This window comes from Thermobia domestica, chromosome 12 (genome assembly GCF_964235325.1).
Source record: "Thermobia domestica chromosome 12, izTheDome1.hap1.1, whole genome shotgun sequence".
In the NCBI taxonomy this organism is placed as follows: Eukaryota; Metazoa; Arthropoda; class Insecta; order Zygentoma; family Lepismatidae; genus Thermobia; species Thermobia domestica.
Genome location: NC_137465.1, coordinates 125,992,844 through 126,015,210, shown reverse-complemented (window position 1 = coordinate 126,015,210; position 22,367 = coordinate 125,992,844). Strand labels below are relative to the sequence as shown.

Here is a 22,367-nt window from a genome sequence, read left to right as displayed (position 1 = left end):
TTCTGTTAATATTATTACTGGGGGATATGTTAATATATTCGTATACTGCAATCGCCTAAACTCTTTTGTTTAGCGAAAAAGGCATGCTTTTTCCTCTACAAGGGTAATAAAAATTCATTAGCAATTGTCCTCTGAGAACCCTCAGTACGGTTGCGGAAGAAAAGTGTGTGTTTGTGTACTGGCGCGGTACCTTCGTTGGCGAAATGGATGGAAATGCAAGTTATTGGGAGTGCATATGTTTATTGACCCAGTGGCAATCACACAGAATATCCTCTAAGTGAAAAAGGAAGCCTGGAAAACTCCAACCCAGATTTGTTCCAGTATCATAAGAAAAATGTTGCTTTTCTAAAAAAGTAAGAGGGGAAACATTGTTCGTTGAAAATGTGAAACAATGTTTGTTTTGTTATTTATGAAATTGTCTGGAAAGATATAAATACATAGAGCAAATTATTTAAATCAAAAGAACCGGGTTTAAACCAAAAAAAGCGAGCTTAACTCCCCCCCCCCCAAAAAAAAATAAAAAATAAAATCCCTGTTTTTTGCCAATCGTGCCAATTCGGATATGAACTTTTTTTTCAGGTAGAACGATTAATTTTTGAAAAGAATTTATTAATACCTACCAACAATTGAAAATGTATTACTACTCAAAAGTGGGTAGCTACTCCAGTGGGGGTTGAGGTTCGAAGGTACCTAATTCAGTGTTGGCTAAACCCAATGAGAAAGTGGCTAAATGGCCAGAAATTGCTAGAAAAGCATGTTAACAATATATTAATGAAAGGTGGAAACAACCTATGTATTTTACACACCACAATCTTGTAACGCATCGGCACGGTATGCCGGAGATCTCGGGTTCGAGTCCCGGTCCAGTCAAACCACTTTTCACTCTTTGTAAGTTATGTTAACCAATATTTTCAGTCCCTAGAAGTAAAAATACCTGACAAATATTTATCAGTAATTAGTGGTGAGTGTGTATTTATCAGTAAAGAGTAAAAGTTTCGCTTTTGTCTTGTTACTACCCAGGATTGAAAGACTAAGGTCAAAACTAAGTTTCATTTGTCGTTGACTGATAAGCGGCTTTGCTGCTGAAATGTGTTTGTTTTTTTCTTAAGTCAGACATTTTGACTTGTTCCTGATTTACAAAATTTCCAAATTCTTAGCATTTTCTTTTGAAACAGGTTCGTCTCCCGTAGCCTAAAGGGCATATCATGGGACGTTAAACTGAAAGATTTCAGTTTATTTGAAACAGGCTGAATCCAATCTGTAAATTCTGGCAGATTCTTCCATTCAGTTCTATGAGTGTACTGAGGATTTGGAATGTTTGAAATGTATTGCTCACACTAATTACTATTAATCACACAACGTAACATAACAGTAATAAAGAAAATTAAAATACAGTGAAACCTCTACTAACGGACACTTCTATAAAGCGGACACCTCCCGTAACGGACATATTTTGTAATCCCCAAACACTGTAATAGGATAAAACATATTGGCAAACCTCCCTAAAGCCGACACTCTCTAGTACGGACAATCTTTTCTGTCCTTTATAGGTATTATTTACCTCCGTATTACGGACACTTTCTCTATAAATAAGTTGAAAAGTACGGTATTGTAAAAATACATTTTTAGTAATTCATACATGTTTCACCAAGAAAGTATTGTGACATTTTGTCTCCTCAACTGTCTACACAGCAATCCAGACGAAGTCTCTGTTTAACAGCACTCTCATGTCCTTTGCTTGCATTCCACTCCCACCAAAGCTGTTTTAGACAAAAGTGATTGTCTGTTGCCCGCCGTTTGGAATAACACGTTATTCTACTGTCCTGCTGGAATCTCTAACCAAGCAGAAGACAAGTTTGGTAGTTACTGCCCGCGGGTACGCATATTGCCACAAAAAAGACACCACTGGACTGCAATTAACCCAAAAATTAAAGCGACATACTGAAAACGTAAGTGTAAAGTGCAGAGAACTATAACATCTTATTTCCATCTTGTGCCTCGAACATGAGTATTGAACAGCAGAGGACCACACAGGTACAGTAACATTTTGGTAATATTCGTGAATACATGATTCATCCAAAAATATTGTTACTAATTGCATATTACCTTCTTAACTAATTTACGTAAGAAAATATCAAAACCTCTCTAAGACGGACACCTCTCTATAGCGGACAATTATTGATTCCCCACGGCTGTCCGCTTTAAGAGAGGTTTCACTGTAAATAACCAGCTAAAGAAAATACTTCCGTCGTATTCCACTTTCCTCAGCTAGCTTCTTAAACTTTCTGAGCACAAAAACTTGAATCCAACCGAATAATAATAATAAAACTCGTAATGTTCCTTCAATGTGTATTTTTTTTTTAGCCAGTATTTCAGATGAACTAATGGCCAGGGTTGGCTGGTTTAAACCAAGGTGGTTTAAACCAGCTGGTTTTTTCAAAAAAAAACAACTGGTTTAAACCAAAAAACAAAAAAATGTTCGTAAAAGTGTAAGAGTTTGTAAAATCTTGATGAACACACATTTGTGGGTTATCACGTTTCACTCCCGTATATTATTCGTATTATATTCAGACCTAAATTCCCCATTCATTACTCAAAAAGATTATACTACAAAAGCAACTTTTTTTTTTACAAGTTTATAAATGTTTATTTTGTGATTTTTTTGTAGTTATTATTGTTATGTAATTGCAATCGAAGTAAAATTCTAAATATTGTTTCGTTTCAATGTTTACTATTGATAAAATACATCGAAAATGCCGTACTTTTTGTGTGTGGGGGGGGGGGGTCATACAGACCCCACGAGAGGCATTTAGTGAAATAAGTATCTTTGGTATCTATTTATGTATAAATGAGTCTGAGCCAAAGTGGACTCAAATAATTCATATCTTTATTCCCTTTTCTTATTGATATGCAGATTAAGTCGGTGTATTTCTTTAATTTGGACCAATAAAAGTCGTTGTTAACTAACTTGAACTAGATTAGTTCTTCTGTACTCCGTCGTACTTTGAAATTGTTCATATGTAATTAATTCTGTGTAATGTTTTCACTTGTGCAACTGTTTATCTTTTTGTCCTTCTGAAATGACTCTTGACAGTTATATTAAGAAGCATGTAAAGATCAGTACAACGTATTTTTTTTATCAGGATTCCTTCGTGAGTGAGTCGGCAGACGTATCGCATTTGTGGCTAATTAGTCCTGGTTCCGAGTTCAAATGGAGGACAATTTCTCTCGGATGTAACTCGAGAAGCGGTTTTTATTCCGCTTTAAGCTTATGTGACCCCTTCCAGCATAACCCGGTTGTTGCATAATAACATAAGGCGAAACAAACTTATTTCTGTCCATATATGATATGAATATATAGAGCAAATCATTTAAACCATAAAAACCTGGTTTAAACCAAAAAAACCTGGTTTAAACCAAAAAAAACGTTTTTTTTTTGTTTTTTTAATAAAAACCATGGTTTTTGCCAACCCTGCTAATGGCAAAGGCTTAAATTATTTTCCTACTAGCTGAAATATCTGCTCTTCGCAAGTGAAGGATAAGGTCCATGCGTTATACAAGGTAACCAAAAAAGTTCTCGTTGTTCTAGAGCAGTAATAAAAAGCAGTACAGTGGACGATATACCTTAAGGTTTCGAAGTAATCTCCATCACCTTTTGCCAGCGTTCCTCCAGCTGCACAATACCCTGTGATAAAACTCTGCGTTCGTGGATGCAAAGTAATCTGAGTGTGCCGCAGGTCTTCCCCATTTGCGAAGGAACTCTCACGGAGGTGGAGGAAATGAAACTAGTGAGAATTTATTGGCGCAAGGTCCGATGAATATGGTGCATTGCAGTGTCTGCCGAAAGTCGAAAAAGAGGCTTCGTGGACGAATAGGTCTGTTGAAAATGTATCCGTTGCCAAACTTGTCTCTGCGTCACTCCTTTGTATGCGAAAACTGATGACTCTCTCTCTCTCTCATTATTAGTAAAGATGCAGATCTTAACATAGTTGTTAGCAACTATCAGTGGTACATTGAAGAAGAAAAAGCGACCTTTAAAGGTATTACGAACAGTTTGTATCTTACCAGTTAGAAAAACCATAACCTGTTATTTAAATAAACTTGTCTAGTTTATGGTTTTGAGATCTTGGACTAATTCTCATGAATTGTGAGTTGTCCATCATCCGATGAACACGTTAAATTTCTAGAAGTTCATAGTTCTCAGATCAGAGCAAATTCCGTAACTACTAGAAACCCCCAATTTATATTAATTTTGTAATTTTTAACAATCACAGATTATAATAAAATACTTTGAAGTCCTAAAATTTGTTCTTGTTAATGTAATTAGTAGGGGCCGCGGTGGCTCAGTGGTAGAGCGTTCACCTCTGGTGCTCGGGGTCCCGGGTTCGATCCCAGCCCCATCAAGTGAACTTTGTGGTGGACAAACACCGTATGCGTGGGTTTCCTCGGGGTTCTCCCGTTTCCTCCCACTTTCTTCATTCCACCATTTCATTCATTACTCATCATCACTGTCTCCTTTAGTCTAACCGGCATAACCGTGGGACGTAAAACTTAAATATTTCATTTCATTTCATGTAATTAGTATCCCAATCTTTTTAAATATTTAATGAAAGGTTCTTTATCTTAGAATAATATGCTTCAAGTAAGTTTCCTCGTATGTAGGAGGGGGCCTGATGTAAAGTTTTCACATTCAATATTGAATGTTCAAATTTGTAGACGTTTTGGCAAGGATGATACAGCTTCTTTATTCTCACGAAATTCCCTAATACTTTATTTTGTACATATATATATATCGGTCACTATGAACGTAGCATCACGCGATCTTCGGGGAAGAGGTGATGACAGGTAATACCTAAACTACTAAGCTCGTTTAGACTGGTCATGGTTAAGAAGGGGGGGGGGGGAGTCGGAACTTCATCAGCAATTTGCAACTGGGAGAACAATTTTGGATAGAATCTGCTTACTTGTTTATGAAGCGGCATTTAAGTTATCGGAAAAGAAACTGAAGTGCACGTAAGAAAAGAAAGCTCCCTCTGGCTGTGCAGTGAGCATTTCCGCCTTCAACGCTTGAGCCGTAGAACGATCCGGCTAGCAGATGTAGTTATTCATCACTTCTCATATACCACTTGTCAAACCGTTGCTCGAGGTAATCGCAATCACATATATTGTTCTTACTTCTGCTAAAAGTAGTGGTGTGGGGTGTGTATGGTAGAAACTAGAATTGGTCAAATGTAATATTTTATGTTGAAGAGTACATTTCCAAATGAGGGTATAATTAAGGTGATACTAATATACTAATAAAATATCAAGGAGAGAGTGTGTTCATAAAATCATACAGAAATTAATTACTTTTTCTTAAAAAATTTTAGGTCCCCACTTTCCAGAGACCGTTCTCCGCCTATGATGAAAAAGGAACGTGATACAGATTCTCCAGATGACAAATCAAATAGAGACCGTGAGAAGGAGAGAGACCGCCAAAAGAGAGGTGATAGATCACGCAACATTAAAAGAGAAGGTGACCGAGGTGGCCGGAGAGCACCTGCTGAAAGGCGTATATACGTTTCAAACATTCCATATGAATATCGGTGGCAAGAGCTCAAAGATTTATTCCGAAATGAAGGTAATTGATAAGTATATAATTTATGTAAGTGTACTGTAAATTTTTTAGATGTGCCAACCCACTGATGCGTGTAGCAATAGAATTTAGTGCAGTCTTCATATAATTGTAGTGAGCGTGCGGAACGAAAGTAAGGGCGACGCAATAGCCGACCGTAAGGAGCAGCAGCATTCATTTTATTACAGCATTCGGATTGGCCTTTATAATTCTTGTATGTAAAAAAGGAAACACTTCAGCACGTATATTCATGTGTGTATTTAAAATATTAAAAAAAGGAAAAAAAAATTTTTTTAATATTTTATGCAATAAATGTTTTTGTTAATTTGCTAATGAAGCTAATTTCTCGTAGTATTTGTTTTGATTTAATTCAGTGCATCGTCCGAAATAGTGGTGGTAAATATTATTAAATGTTAATAACTGGAGTACTAGATCACTTCCGTTATTGAAGTGAATGTTCTCTATATGCCCATTTTCAAAGCGCTGTTTTAGCGCATTCATTAGTCAAATACATAATTAAATTGGAGTTTAGATTTGTTTATTAATATGATGTAATATTTTCATTCAGTTGGAGAAGTGGCGTATGTGGAACTTTTTAATGATGAAAATGATAAACCAAGAGGGTGTGGCATCGTGGAGTTCGAAAGTGCGGATTCTGTTAAGAGAGCAGTTGAAAAAATGCATCGCTATGAACTAAAAGGAAGGAAGCTTGTCGTAAAGGAAGTAAGTTGATTACTTGGTTTTTAAGAATATGTTTATTAGTAAGTTAAGTTTTACTGTATTTATTTTACTTTTTCAGCTACCCTGTTCGAATTATTTTACTTTCCAGTCCCAGTTCGAAGACTTAAGATGTGGTGTTATTGCGTCATGTTTGTCGAATCTAGTATTAACCAGCATTTTGGTCTTACTACAGCTTTAAAACGAAGTAGATTGTACTACAAACTATATTTAAGACTTAAGGGATATTATTTGACTTTACACGTACTGGAAGTAATCACCGTACGTAGTGAGAAATCACATTAAGTTTTTCAGATTAACTGATTGTACATATAATTCTGAAAGGGCTAAACTGACCCGTGCATATAATTACTAACTTAGGAATGTGTATAAATATTTGTTAATGCTAAACTTTCAGTGGGAATCCCACCTCCAACAGCTAGCTTTATTTAGTATAATATAAACTGCTGCTTTAATAGTATTTTGTACAATTAAAACACATTGCTGGATGATTTACTTTTCCTATAGCATTCTGAGAACAATACTTAAGTTGTTATACTTCGATGGAACAGATATAATAGCTTCAGTTACACTAATGTTCCTGTTCGCTTTCTCTTCAGTTGTAATTCTCGCACCTTTTGTTTCTGTAATATCCTTGGGTCTTAGCTCAATAAGGCATATATATATATATATATATATATATATATATATATATATATATATATATATGAGATATTGTTCTTTTGTCGAGTTCGAAGTTATGTGCAACTTTTCCAATAATGGTTATGTATGGAAAAGGTGTAACAATTAGACTGAAGTTTAATTTTTACAATTTAATGTAAATTCAAATTGAATTTTGAAGCATATCCATACCCTTGAGCTCCCGAGAGCTTAAAATTGAGAACACTCGTTAATGGTTATTAAAGTTTTGTGTGAAGCCTGGTATAATCTAGATGATGTTTCTTACACCAAGATCTCTGAAGGTGAACTGATTAAGGAAGTTTCACTGATAGATTGTTGGTATATATTTTGTTGGTGTCAGATGTGGGTGGATATTTTAAATACTATTCACTTTTTTTTTTTTCCTTTGCAGGATTTTGATGTTGATCGTGATAAGTATGGTAGGCCAATCAAGGGAGGAAGCGCTGCACGTCGCGATGAACCACGAAATTGGGAAGCGCCAACTCCAGTGGCCGGTCCCATTGGGGGCCCAGGACCAGCGCTTGCAAATAAATGGGGAAATACTTACGGATTGAGTCCTCAGTTCTTGGAGTCGCTTGGAATAAATGGACCTCTCGTCAATAGGGTTTTCGTAGCCAACGTGAGTTTTAGCAGTAATTTAGAGTATGTATCATTAAATGTATATGGAAAGGGTTTAACAGTGGTAACACTCGTTAGTGTGTCAAACCTGGTATAATCTAGATGATGTTTCTTACACCAAGATCTCTGAAGGTGAATTGATTAAGGAAGTTTTACTGATAGATTATACACTGTTGGTGATGAGTAGACTGCATAACAAGGCAGGGTGCCCAGCCAACCATGGAAACAATGAAATAAGCCGTAAATTTCGTGTTCCATGAAAAAACATGAAATAAGTCACAATTTTGTTGTCAAACGTTGAAAATTAGAAAATTTTTGTATTTTTCACTTACATATACAATTCACATCATAATGTTCAAAGGCGGCAAATTCAATTATTCCGCTGCAACGTATCGACTGCCACACTGTATCTTGGGTTTGGCACTAGTCGATTTTTATTGTTTCGCGTTTAGCACAAGTTATTTTTATATACGTTCCGACCGTGAAGTTGAACTTTGGGCTGTGAATTGTATTATTTAGTTTGAATGGGAACTCTGCAAGCGAATAATAATAATAATAATAATAATAGTAATAATGTGCTAAAGAATGAGTATACACCTGACTTTTCGAGCAGTTAAAAATAGTAAGTGCTGTCACTTCTTTTAATGCATACAGTTAGGATCTTCATTACAGGGACGTTAAATTCAGCCAGTTTAAGTACTTAATCCTAATACGGACAAGAATTGAAGTTAATTTGAAATAATGCGTAATATAGTTTCATCAGAAGCTATTGTTGCAACAGATGGGAAGATAGAGTTGAATATCTGTAAGTGCATACTAGTTTAATTTGTACGGTAGCTCTCTCCACTGGTCTGATGACTAATCCACGGAGTACTTGCATTTGGTAATTATTTTAATATAAGGAAAATCTTTTTGCACTGTATTTAATGGATTAGAGGTGGCGGACATGGTCTTTCTAGAACTATCTTTTGGCTATATGCATAGCATACCCGTCTTTGGCACGGGAGACCTGGGTTCAGTTCTTGGGAGCTCAATGTGGTTCGGGCCCCACATATAGCTTCATGGTTAAAACGGATGATAAACTCTAATCAGTCAAAGACCGTTCTGTTGCGGATTCGAATCTTGCTTAGACATCGATTTTATATTCTTTCATTAATTACCTTTAATTTTTTTATAGCTTCCTTTAGCCTAGAGACAGTTGTATGGTGTGTAACTTAAAAAACTGGAAAGGACAGTGTATACTTAGCTCATTAATTTAGTTGCTATGAATAACAACAGTTGATAAGAATTATTTCTCGCAGTGAATTACGGAGTTATTTTTACAGAGTATTCGTTACTTTCATATATTGCAATTATGGGTAGACTGAAAGTTAGAGTAGCCATATTTGGTTTAGTTGCAGTAGGAATATAATTTTTGGTTTGGTGGTTTTGAGGTTTTGTGTTGTTTTTCCAGTTGGATTATAAGGTTGATGAAAAGAAGTTGAGAGATGTCTTCAAGTTGGCAGGTAAAGTCGTTAACGCCGAACTTAACAGAGATAAGGACGGGAAAAGCCGAGGACATGGAGTAGTGGAATTCGAGCATCCTGTGGAAGCTGTGCAAGCTATTTGTATCCTTTGAATTAATTTTTTATCGTCTGTAAATATTTAGGTGTGTTCCATGTAGAATTATGTGTAGTTCGCATTTTTTCATTCTCAAATTACTGTTAATATTTTATGTGCATGTTGGTTACTTTGAATAAGAATAAAATATTTGTGCTGGAAATCTTTACTCTCTCCTAAGTTGCTGGTTTGAGAGTTTGTACGAACACCGTGCTTAACGAAAACAGTAGTTTCGTAAACATTTGTAGCTTAGAATATTAACCGTTCCAGAGCGAATGATGAATATATGCGCAAGTTAATTGGAATATACCATGTTTAAATGTAGTATCCATTACTTTCGTTCTTAGACTTCATCTTTTTTTAATATACTCATTTTTAGACATGCAGCTGTGGGTACCTGTTGGTACCTTCATTTCAACTACTTATAACATTCCGAAGTGTTATCCCTAACATTCCACACATGTCATCCTCCTAAATCAATCCTAGGAGCACTACTATCCATTTCATAAAGATAGGCCCCTGACTTCGCGGTGCTGCCGTGACGTCCAGTCAAAACTTATATTTCATTGTCGTACCTCGTTGGAATTGCTGGAATGCTGTCTTTTCAATACTCAAGACATAAAAATTTTCTTTGTACTATGTAGTGAGAAAAAAATAAAAATTAATGAAAAAGTGCGTATTTTTTCGTACTTTTTTGGTAGATCAATGTTTATAGAGCTATATCTCAGAAAAGAAATCACGTGAAATAATTTCCTGTATACATTATGTAGATGCATCCATTAACTGTAAGTTGTGAAAAGTTCAATTTTCATCACTTGATATTTTTTGTGTAATTAAAACAAATGTACGACGCTCTGATCTCCTTTACCATGGTAGGTAGAGAAAGGTACAAAACACTGTTCGAAAATTTGGAAGTGTTGTGTTCCAAATATTTGGAACTATTAACAAAAAAAAGGGTTTAGTTGGTACAGAATTTATTTTTTTAAAAAATGTTTACTTCAACATATTCTCTGCGTTAAGCGGTGAGCCATGTTGCAGCCCAATCTTTAAATTCCCCGCGCTTATATGAAGAAACAGCATACAGTAAATGGAAGTGCGGCAACGCTGTCGTGCAGTGTTGTCGCGTTCAGGAAGCTTGTAGCGCAAAGCCTACTTCATAAGAATGTAATAGGAAAAAGTATTTATTATAACCTTTCACAACATCATAAAAAAATATTAATGTATGTACACTCATGTCCAAAATTATTGTCGCATGTCTATAAATATGTTATTGTAGGAATATAATTTGATAACGAATTAAAGACATGGAGGCTATGTGGCAAATTTCATGTCAAAAGAGCAGTAAATAAGAACAATAAAACGAAACTAAAATTTTCTTATCCATTTAGGAACATTTTGTTTTACTCATGCTAATTTTCGTATTCTTTTCCTATGAAATTTATTACAAATATACATTTCCCGACTCTACATATAGTATCAGTATTAAAAGTACCCTGCAAAATCATTATCAAATTATATTCTTACAAGAAGACAGGTACAGATATGCGACAATAATTTTGGACATGAGTGTACACATCTCAATGTAATCGAAATAAAACGTTAAAGTAACACATCCAAGAACTCATCTCTTAATCTATTTACTTCAATCACTTTCGTCATGGCTTTGTTGACTCATCGCTGCTCCTTCTATCTTCCCTAATATTTATAAACAATGGCTCCATTTCTACCTCAAGATCTATCAGTATATACACACTCTCCAGCTTACGAACATGTGAAAGGTTAAAAAGAAATGTACTGTAGCCTTGGCAATCATGTGTTCACCCAAGTTCTGCGATCAATTCCCTTGTCGAATGTAACACAGAATGAGTCCTTTGTTTTCTTTCAACGAAAGTAAACAATGCAATGAGTAGGTGACGAGGGCTGTATTTGCGTCTAATCACGTCGCACTGATTAAGTCTTCCAACACTTCCCTTCGGTTCGTAGGCGTCAAAAACTTACACACACACTCACATCATATGGGTTCATTGCAATGAGACGGACGAATGGGCATTTATATTTTCGTGAGTATATCTTGTGCTTTTTGATTGAAAAAAAAAATGGATATTCCTTCACGAGCGGCGGTATTACCAAAAGAAGAGGCAAAATGTTTAGCGATAATGAAATTGCAGAAGTGATGAATGACTCCGACTCAGACGGTTATGAGTTAGTAATTAATGGTAAGGACATTGATTATCCTGTACTCAGTGGCGTATCCGAGAGTGAACAAGATAGTAACTCTGTTTCAAGTAAACCTGAGGCTGCGCCGAAAAAAAAAAAAAAAAAAACGCGTCATTCCTATTCAAAGGCAGATTCTAATGTAGCTTGGAGCTCTTAGATCTGAAAACAGATTTTCTGTGAAGTGTAAAAATATTACATATCAACTAAGGTTGTATCATATAATAAACTTTGTGCGTGTTTTTGTTTCGTGCAAGTGTATTTTGTACTGCGTGCAATAAGTGAAAAACTGACAAAAAGCAACAAATTTTCGAGGACCATCACATGCAAATCCAAACAAGATAAGAGTTCGCTTTTCTAATTTTGAACACCGCGGTGGCTCAGTGGTAGAGCGTTCACCTCTGGTGCTAGGGGTCCCGGGTTCGATCCCAGCCCCCGCCAAGTGAACTTTGTGGTGGACAAACACCGTGTGCGTCGGTTTTCTCGTGGTTCTCCCGTTTCCTCCCACTTTCTTCATTCCACCATTTCATTCATTACTCACCATCACCGTCTCCTTTAGCCTAACCGGCATAACCGTGGGACGTAAAACTCAAAGATGTCATTTCATTTTTTCTAATTTTGAACACTTGGTACATTTACTGTATATCCTATTAATTTCTAAGAAATTGGTTTAAAATCTGTGGAGACATTACATTTTAAAAATCTCTAAAAAGTGCCGGACAGTGTGCGTGACAAGTTTAAATACTCGTCCGGCTGAGTGTGTATACGCGCCAGGAAAATGTGGCAACGTAGCACTCCGTATAAACTGCGATAGCGAAGGGCGCAAAGCAGAGAAAATCATAATGTCATATTTGTGATTGTTTCTCTTTTAAAACAAGTCAAAACAGTTTGGTTGAAAAAGCTACTTTAAGATCTTTCTAAAAGTTTTTTCAGATTGTTAATACATCGCAGCAATTCAGAGATAATGATGTCTCACTTTTTACTGAATAACAAGAAAATTACTACGTGTTGAGTAATGAAATTTTCAGAACTTACAGGTAATAGATGCACCTACATATCGTGCACAGGAAATTATTTCATGTTATCTCCTTTCCGAGATATAGTCTTATAAATATTGATTTACCAAAAAAGTACGAAAAAATACGCACTTTTTCATTAATTTCTATTTTTTTCTCACTATACAGTACAAAGAAAATTTGTATGTCTTAAGTATTGAAAAGACAACATTCCAACAATTCCAACGAGGTAAGACGATGCAGTATAAGTTTTGACTGGACGTCACGGCAGCACCGCGAAGTCAGGGGCCTATCTTTATGAAATGGATAGTAGTGCCACTGTATTTGTTTCCAACTGTACCTAACTGTTTGTTTCTTGTAGGCATTCGCAGCATCTGCTAGGGTGGAAAACCGATACCCAAACAGATAACTAGCGCTTTATTTCAGGGTCAGACTGGTAAATCCACGTTTCATCACCCTGAGTCACCACTTTGATATTTCTAAAACGCGGCACTCGCCGAGTTGAAACCTATCGAATACGCAAGTGTTCATGCAAAATGGTTGAAACACTCGGCACACTAATCTCAAGGGCGCACTCGATGTCATTGTATGTCACTCGCGGATCGTTTATAATCATCCGCTCCATGACATCAGTGTTTTCGTGTCATTGTTGATGGTTTTCCACTGTACTCCTCGTCTTCCAGTGATGTCCGGCCGCGTTTAATTATGAAAACCAAAGAAACAATGTCGCACGTGATGGTGCACTCCCCAAAGGCTCGTATCAGCCTTTCAAACGACTCCAATTCATTTAAACACCGTTTAAAATTGTACAGAATCGTGGCTCGCAAATCGCTCCTTTCTAACTCCATGGGAGCAGTGCAAATGGTGGCAGCAATACCACTCTCTTCAGATGGTATGATGTCGCAAGACTGAGCGAATTCACTTACAGAGGGTTCGGGGGCGTTTTTCATGCAAGCGAAATTTTGTTTCTGCAGTGTCCCATTTAGTCGTATCTCAAAACTTTCATTACTCTTGTATAATTGTGCATTTTCAATACTATTTTGCAGTGAATTAGTTCTGTAGGTACCGAGCTAAGAGCGACAGAATATAGATTGGTAATATGCTTAGTGGCGTTTGTACATATTTTCAAACGTTAGTTTGCATATTTTTTCCCCAGCAGATATTAACTACATTCCTGTCTGTATTTAATTTATAATAAAGGACTACTTCCAGCATGTCGCCCAGCTGAAGGCTTCACAGCTTTCTCTATTTAATTTTGCTCCTTTCATCTCTACTTGATACGCGTTTAACGAAAGGGTTTCTTTTCAGGAGCTTATTCCGTTTATACACACATTCATGTCATAGTTTTTCTGTCGGTGTTACCTTTTCATCCATAACCCTAGTACCGTAGCTAGAGATTTCGACGCCCGGAGCGAACTAGAATTCAGCGCCCCCTACACTCAGCACCAAGCTTTTCCTTCCTCTCTCTCCCTCTTTGCATATAAGAGCAGCTGCTTTTGTTGTTACGCTATATTTCTTTTATCAAGCTGCTTGGACAGACAATTGCAACAGCCAAAAGCAATCATTATGTACCCTTTAGCCATAGCATTTTAATTTTGGTTCTTTTAATATCAGTAATTAAACGGGTTGAATTTGTTAATGATAGACTTTCTTTTATTACTCTTAAGGGTCGGTGGTTAGATATTATTTTAAATGTACATGCCCCGACAAAAGATAAGGATAACGATATAAAAGGGGCACTTTTTAAAAAGTATCATCACCAGGGTTTGAAAAAGCCCAACCCACCTCGGCCCATATGGGTTTTTTCGGGTTTAATCGGGGTTTTTTCGAAATATTTCAATGTCTTTGGGGTAAAAGTGTTAAAATGTGATTTATATTTCAAGATTGTTATTGTCACAACTTGCAACAATTTTCTACTCACTACAATGTTTTGAAAAAAATGGCCGCCATTTTGAAATTTTACATTCGATCGCCGAGAAAATCTATACAGCAAATTTAGCATATCTCGTGCTTCCACCGTCAAAATTTAAACTTAAAAGACTGAAAAATGCGCTTCGTAGCGTGGATACTCGCTGGTTTGAAAAAATGGCCGCCATTTTGATATTTTACGTTGGTATGCCGCCAAAATCTATACAGGAAATTTACAGTGTCTCGTGCTTGTACTCTGAAAATTTTAACTGAACAGGCCGAAAGTTGTACCCTGTAGTGTGTGTGGTAGAGGCAAACGAGTTGAGTTGATTTTGTGTTTAACGTCCCTTTCAGCAGCGAGCCTATATGAGACAGGACCTACTGATTAACGTGGAATCCGAACCACATGAGCTCCCTCCGGGAAGCAAACCCGGGTCCCATGCCGAAGACGCGTACACTAACCGCATAGCCATGAAGGAGCTCGGCAGACAAACGAACAAATGTAGATCAAGTCATCCAGAAGCCTGATTGACGTTCGCCAAATATGAATACCAAAAGAAATCTATTAATTTAAAACAAAGATACAATTCATGTTGTATGAAATAAATAAATGTTTTAAAATGTCTTATATGAAATTAACATCTTACCGTCCTCCATGAGAATACGGGACGCCTCCGATTCCCCTCTCCCCTCAACTTTCCAACACAATGCAATGAATTGTAGCCTGTAGTCTGGTTATGAACAAAAGTATAATAGGCCGCGGTGACTCAGTGGTAGAACGTTCACCTCTAGTGCATGGAGTTCCTAGTTCGATCCCAGCTCGCGCCAAGTGATCTTTGTGGTGAACTAACATCTTCTCGGAATTCTCACGTTTCCTCCTTCACTTTCTTCATTCGTCATTTCATTCATTTCTCATAATCACCGTCACCTTGAGCATAACAGGCATAACCGTGAGACTAAAACTAAAAGATTTCTTTTTTTTTTTTTTTTTAATGTTCCGGAGAGTATTCGAGTTTCCATCAAGTGCAATGGAAAAAGGAGAATTGCAAATTTCGCTCGCTATCAAGTCGAACAGGGTGGTGTAATAACTTCCTTGAAACTGTTACATGCAACAGCGTACTGTTCATTCACTAATTACAGGATTCCCAGCCAATGTCAGAATTTTTTATGTTTCACTTCGAATAAGCTGATATTAATAGCAGAAATGGAACGGAGTTAAAATACGGGACATTTCTCTGTCCCGTTTTTTACGGGACATATGGCAGGCTTAAGCGTAAAATAAATAGTTTTATTGTTGAAGTATTCATTTCCGATCCTTCTGCGTTTAATTCGGGAATTTTCCGAGCACTTCTTTCACTAGTACGGAAATTTGAACTCAGCACTTGAAATAGTAAGCGTTACATAGTCTTCGGAACCCCGAACATTAAGCTTCTTAAATTTGGCAAGAATTTTTACGCCATTGCTGGTGTTGATTCTACAGAATGCTTATTTGAAGAGGAGCAACAAATGATTGAACTAAACTGTTATTGTTGGAAAACCAAATTTTAGTTGAAGAAACTTGTGTTTTACATCAAAGGTAAGAAATAATACTAACAGTTTTACTAATGTATTTACATATGTACTATTAGTACCGACACCTATGACCTTAAACCCGTCAAACGTATGAGTGATAATGTTCCTCGGTGTCGCCAAGTCGACGAGCACACTATTCACGGAAAATATTTTCTAAAGTACAAAATTGCTTATTTTACTTCAAATAGGCTATAAGCATAATCCATATATATATATATATATATATATAATCAAGCTTTTTTTTAAATTCATTTAGTGCATTCAGAACTTTATAAAGGTCTTATGCTGAATGTTGTATACCTTAACGTGAAAGCCTCTAATTCGCCCAAGGAAAGTCTAAAATCTGATAAAAATCACTTACAATGTGATCACTAGAGACCGGATGTTTAGGCACTAAAAACCTGGAAAATGGGCAGGCAAATAGGCACTTAAAATTTTAAAAATAGGCAGTAAAATAGGCACTAAAATGTAACTTGAAATAATAAAGATAAATACTCAATACCATTAAAAAGTAGATTCAAGTCATAGATAATGTTCAAAGAATATAGAAATATACTTGTTTGTTAAAGAATATCTTCTTTTACTGTATATACAAAAACGAGGCATGTTATGCATTCCACATACTGGGTGAACCTGAAAGATGTGCACATACTTCGGGAAGTGATTCGTGACATGAAAAGAAGACAAAAAGTGCTGTTGCATGTTGTTGAGTTCTGCGTCGTGTTCAAGTGACAGGGGTGCCAACTTGGAATCGAAAATCGAATCTTGACAATTGGAACGGGACATAAAGGTGCGCACATACTTCAGGAGATGATTCGTGACATTCAACAGGACTTTTGTCTTCTTTTCATGTCACGAATCACCTCCCGAAGTATGTGCACATCTTTGAAGTTCATCTTGTATAGCTATATATCGCAACGTACCACATGCTTGTGTTTACAAACACATAATATACGTAAAAATGTGTGTATTATGTACATAAATTATATATTTTCCCAATGAAGGCTTATTTTGAAGAAAATGCATAGAATAGGCAATATTAGGCACTAAAGCAATTATTTAGGCAGTAAAGGTCGAAATAGGCAAAATAAAATTGCCTTAAATCGAAACTATAACCCCCCATATAAACTTTAAAACGTTGTTTTTGATCATATCTTTAATATTAAACAATAGGCATTTTGCCTAACATCCGGTCTCTAGTGATCACCGTAGTTGTACCAATAATATACTAACAAAAAGCTCAAAAACCCAGGTGGGTTTTAAAGTGGTTTTTTTTTTTTTCAGTTGGGTCCAACCCGATAAAACCCACCGGTTTTTTTCGGGCTGGGCCTACTTGGGCAAATCCTGATCATCACGAGTATTCGACTAAGTCCCGCGATACCATATGAAAATTCTATTAGAGGATTTCAATGCGAAGATAGGGCAACAGGGTATTTTCAAACCGGTTATAGGGAAAGAAAGTCTGCATAAGAAAAGTAATGACAATGGCGTTAGTTTCGTGAACTTCAGAACATCAGAACCTTATCGTGAAGTGTACAAAATTCCCACATCGTGACGTTCATAAATACACATGGACCTCGCTAGATGGAAGAACACAGTCAAATTGATCACGTTTTAGTAGATAGAAGAAGACAGTCGATTATGCCGTTTAGGCTAAGGGAGACTGATTATTAAGTAAACGATGGAAGAATCGGTAGGATGAAAATGTTGAAGGTAAGGGAATAGTTTGAGAAAACCTACGAACATGATGTTCAGCACAAACTTACTTGGTCGAGAATCGAATCAAGGGCCCCGTGCACCTGTGATAAACGCTGAATCACTGAGCTATCTTTTGCATACGCCGCAGTTATGATGAGAATATGTGCGCCCGTGCGCTAAAAATGTAGCAAAGTTGAATTGAGAGTAAAGGTAGTAGCAAAGTTTATGGATGTACTATTAACAATTTATTGTTAAGAAGCATTGGTTAGAATTACTACTAATAATTGCTTTTGTTGTAAATTTTCCTTAACGAGGACTTCAGCTATGCTTCATAACCAACTTTTGTATGACAGAAAGATGACTGTACGAATGGACAGAGTGAGTGAAAAGAACGATGGTCTTCCATCTAAGTTACCGGAAGGCTTGAAAGGAATTGGAATGGGTCTTGGAGCAGGAGGAAATCCTTTATACGATGTTTCGCGTAAGTATTATCTGTATGCTTATATTCTCTGATTGTAGGAGCGATGTTTCCAATTAAGATTTATGTTCATTTAATTTCATGCATTTGTTCCAGCACATCTAGCGCCAGGAATGTGGCGACCCCGTCTGAGCTGACAGTTACGAGAGTAAGATAAGTTGAATGTGTACTGTACCATTAAAATGCGACTGAGAATTATATATTAAACATTTGTTTTAGTTAATACTTTACAGTGAGTACCAAGTTGTTCCATTAGATCGGTTTGTAGTTTTTCTTAATTTCGTACTCCTTTTATTTTGATGTGCGTTCCTCGTAAAGTTATGTTCGGAGTTTCGCCGAGCTCTTCTGCTTAGTATTCTACATAAAATATTTAACTGATATTTATTTCGGATTTTAATAAGTGTTTTTTGTGTCCTTCCTATTGATTTTACATGATTTCATTTACACAGTGCCAGTTCTGAGATAATAATTTTTGTCTAGTTTTGCAGCAGTCTAGTAAAATGTATAAAAACCTAAGTACATTTAAGTTCTAGGTCAGGCTTTCGTTGCTTTTAAGTTCAATAACTGCGGTGACCCTTTTCAGAGCACCCTGGTTACAAGAATAGTCACCAAAATTACCAGCAACAAACATTCTAAAATAAAACAGAAGTAAGCTGAACCTAGTTTGTTTTAAATATGAGTGTTATAATTTAGTATAGAAACAGATCAGGATGAATACAAACAAATCTTTTATTCATATTTGGTTTCTGCACGATATCGATCGGAAGCTATCACTGAAGCTCTGTTTTATACTTCTAAGCGCGCAAATAGCTCCGTATTCAACTAATGTTGGATCGATTTAGCTGATCTTGTAAATTCGCTTTTTTTTTAATTCCCAAGCACTAGTTACATGTATGGGGTCTCTTGACGGGATCAATTAGGTTATTATGACTGTTCAGAGAGTGGATTGGGTAGCGTAGTAGCCAACGCACCGAGAATATAATCCGCAGACCTGGGTTCGATTCTTGGTCCAGTCATGCATTTCTTCACTCTGTATATAATGTATTGGAGATTCGTTTTGATGCAGTATTGGAAAAATACCAATAAGCTTTTAAAACAATCAGTAAAATACAGACTTAATTCTAACTATGGTGTAAAATCCTAAAGCCCTACGGAGATTTTTTTTTTTGTTTGTTTTTAACATGAAATTTTGGTATCAGGTTGTCTACAAAATATTGAGCTTTTGGAGGTCCAAATTGCGAATGCATCTACTATTTGAAAATAACACTGTAAAACTACACATGCTTCATTTAGTTGGATAACCTGCCATTCTCACAACACCGTAATCCCATTGTTGTAGAACTATGATTTCTGGTCAAAAAATTGACACGCGGTATTCACAGATTTCTCTTGAAATTGACTTCGTCATTCAGGGAGTCCTCCAGAAAGTGAAAGAAATAATTGTGTGACGGTGCTTGATCTGATCGTGCAGTGGATGCGTTAAAACGTCCCAGCCAAGTTCTTTGAATTTCTGACAGGTTCAAGATATATGCTCTCCGCCATTGTCATTATGATATACGACACTCGATTGGCCGTCGCTTTTATTTGGTCTAGGAATTAATTCGTGCGGTTGGTACGCACACATTGAAGCTGTAGTACAAACACAAAATACATAAATACCTTAAGAAAAATATTGTCCATCGCTAGCCACCACTTTCGCCCATCTGTCAGGCAATGTACGGATTCCGTGGCGAAAGAAGTCCTCATCCTTGGAAGCGATCCAGTCAGAGACCCATGTTTCGATATCTTCTGAAGAAGTAAACCGCTGTCCAATCAAATCGTTGTTCATGCAATCGAACAAGTAGTAGTCCGAAGGAGCAACGTCTGGTGAATACGGCAGGTGGGGTAAAACTTCCCATCCGACATTTTCTAAATAGGTTTTGACCGGTTTTGCGACATGTGGGCGAGCGTTATCATGTTGAACAATAAGTTTATCATGTCTGTTCTCCCATTCTGGTCGTGTTCTGGCCAGAGCTTGCTTCAAACGCATTAATTGTCGTCGATAACGTTCTCCATTCATAGTTTCACCCGGTTGCAGCAGCTCATAGTACACCACACCTTTCATATCCCACCATATGCACAGCATAACCTTTGCACAGTGAATATCTCGTTTTGGTTGTGATGGACCTGGTTCACCTGGTTTCACCCAGGCCTTTTTTCGTTTAGGGTTCTCGTAATGGATCCACTTCTCATCACCCGTAATAATTCGATGCAGAAACCCCTTTCTGCTCTGTCGTTGAAGCAGCAATTCGCAAATGGTTTTTCGTCTTTCAACGTCTCTGTCTTTCAATTCATGTGGAACCCAATGTGACATCTTTTGAATCATTCCCATGGCTTTCAAGCGTTTGGAGACTGTTTGATCAACGCCTAATGCTGCTGCAAGTTGTTCCTGCGTTTGACACGAATCCTGCTCGAGCAATGCTGTCAATTCTTCGTCTTGAAATTTTTTTGGCTGTCCAGCTCGCTCTTGGTCTGCCAAGCCGAAATCACCACTTCTAAACCGTGCAAACCACTTCTGACACGTTCGCTCAGCTAGAGCATGGTCACCATACACTTCCACCAAAATACGATGACTTTCAGTCGCACTTTTCTGCATGTTAAAGTAATGCAGCAGGACACCCCGCAAAAACACTTTATCAGGCACAAATTGCGCCATGTTCACTTAACTACAAACTGGTGTTGTTGACGCTTTAATCCACTGCCCTATACTACGAAGGATACGCGATGACAGGGGTTTGCAACACATGTGTGGATACACGGAACTGTGGGACGCTCCGTTCGTTGCGCCATCTCTTGTCCACCCGCACGAATTAATTCCTAGACCAAATAGATGAATTCATACTAATTGTCGCCAGTACAGGTCCGATTCTATCGTTCTGCCCGGCGGCAGCAGTTCTTCATGCCCTTCCAATCTCAGCAAGCACAGACGATAACCTTCCTGGGCGTCATTGTGGCCTTAGCTACAGACTGGAGCTTTACTCGCTTCGATTTTTTTTCGCACGTTATTTATCCAGTTTTCATCACACCACTTCACAGTGGCTCGAGTTCTTACATTTCTGTACAGATTATCGCAGATATGAATTCTAGCGAGTTTTTGAGCCAGATCAAGTGACATCCAAACGTCGAGCTCCTTTTCGTAGCCTACTTTTTCCCTGCTTGCATTCTGGTCTTGGCTGACTTTTGTCAGGATTTCATTAGCCTTTGCAGTCGTTGGTCGCCTACTGCGATGATGATGGACAACGAAATCGAAATCTACTGAACCATCTTTTGGCTGTTGCTGCGAACAATATATCTTGCCCATAAACAGCACAAAGTCCTGTTCCTTCCTTTCACTCAAACTTTCACGGTCTGCATCTTTGTCGAAATTATAAAATATAGCGCAGTTTTGTGGAAAGTTCATTGATCTTCACGGGCCAATATCTTAGTTTTCATCTTACAAGAATTTCAACTCTTTTTGTTGAAATACTCTTATACTCGCTTCAGCTTGATATTAGAGCCGAATAGTTTGTCACAATCAGCCATCAGGATAAAAGTTCAATATTTTTCCTCTTATTAAAATGGGAAGCACGGTGCTCAGTGGTAGAGCGCTTACCTCTGGTGTGTGGAGTCCCTTGTTCGATCACCGGCCAGTTTGTCCGTGTTTTTTCTCGGTGTGCCCCCTTTTCCTCACCGATTCTCATTTCACCAATTCTTTCGTCAGAATTAGAATGGGAGAGGAAACGGGAGCTTGCTTTGATCATCCGTCAGCCTTGGCATAAAGGACATAGTCATGAGACATTAAACTCTAGTACATTTCTTTTACATTAATAATTATAAAAAAAGGAAGGATATTTTGATCGAATTTCGAAGTGTCGAAAGATGATCAAATGAAGTTCATAGGAAAATCATCAATAGATAGAAGTCTGAAAGACTGAGAACTCGAAAATGTTGAAGCGAACATATTTTCATGGGCAGTACAGTTTTAGTAAAACAGTATAGCGTGCAAATCCACATTTTTATTTCGTCTTCAAATTTTCTTCCGGTGATAATTTGAATAGTACAATAAAAATCTCTGGCTGCAATTATTTTTCTTCCCCACAGTTCTTTGAGGTATGTCTGCTTCATCAAACAGGGACGGAAGACTGAAGACCTGTAAACAATTGAGTCTGTTTACTTCTTTGTGTGGAAAGAAAATCATCCGAAGTAGTTTGAT

At 37.2% G+C, this 22,367-nt stretch overlaps 1 protein-coding gene across 3 annotated transcripts in view; it reads left to right on the top strand.

Annotated features, from left to right (window-relative positions):
- The window catches only part of rump (heterogeneous nuclear ribonucleoprotein rumpelstiltskin), a 64,331-nt gene that overhangs the window by 5,624 nt on the left and 36,340 nt on the right, over positions 1-22,367 (top strand). For all 3 annotated transcript variants that reach the window (XM_081734064.1, XM_081734067.1, XM_081734065.1), the window contains exons 2-6: positions 5,370-5,620; positions 6,183-6,337; positions 7,425-7,652; positions 9,105-9,258; positions 17,981-18,139. In XM_081734064.1, the coding sequence (XP_081590190.1) occupies positions 5,370-5,620; positions 6,183-6,337; positions 7,425-7,652; positions 9,105-9,258; positions 17,981-18,139 (947 nt within the window). The remainder of the gene's footprint in view (positions 1-5,369; positions 5,621-6,182; positions 6,338-7,424; positions 7,653-9,104; positions 9,259-17,980; positions 18,140-22,367) is intronic.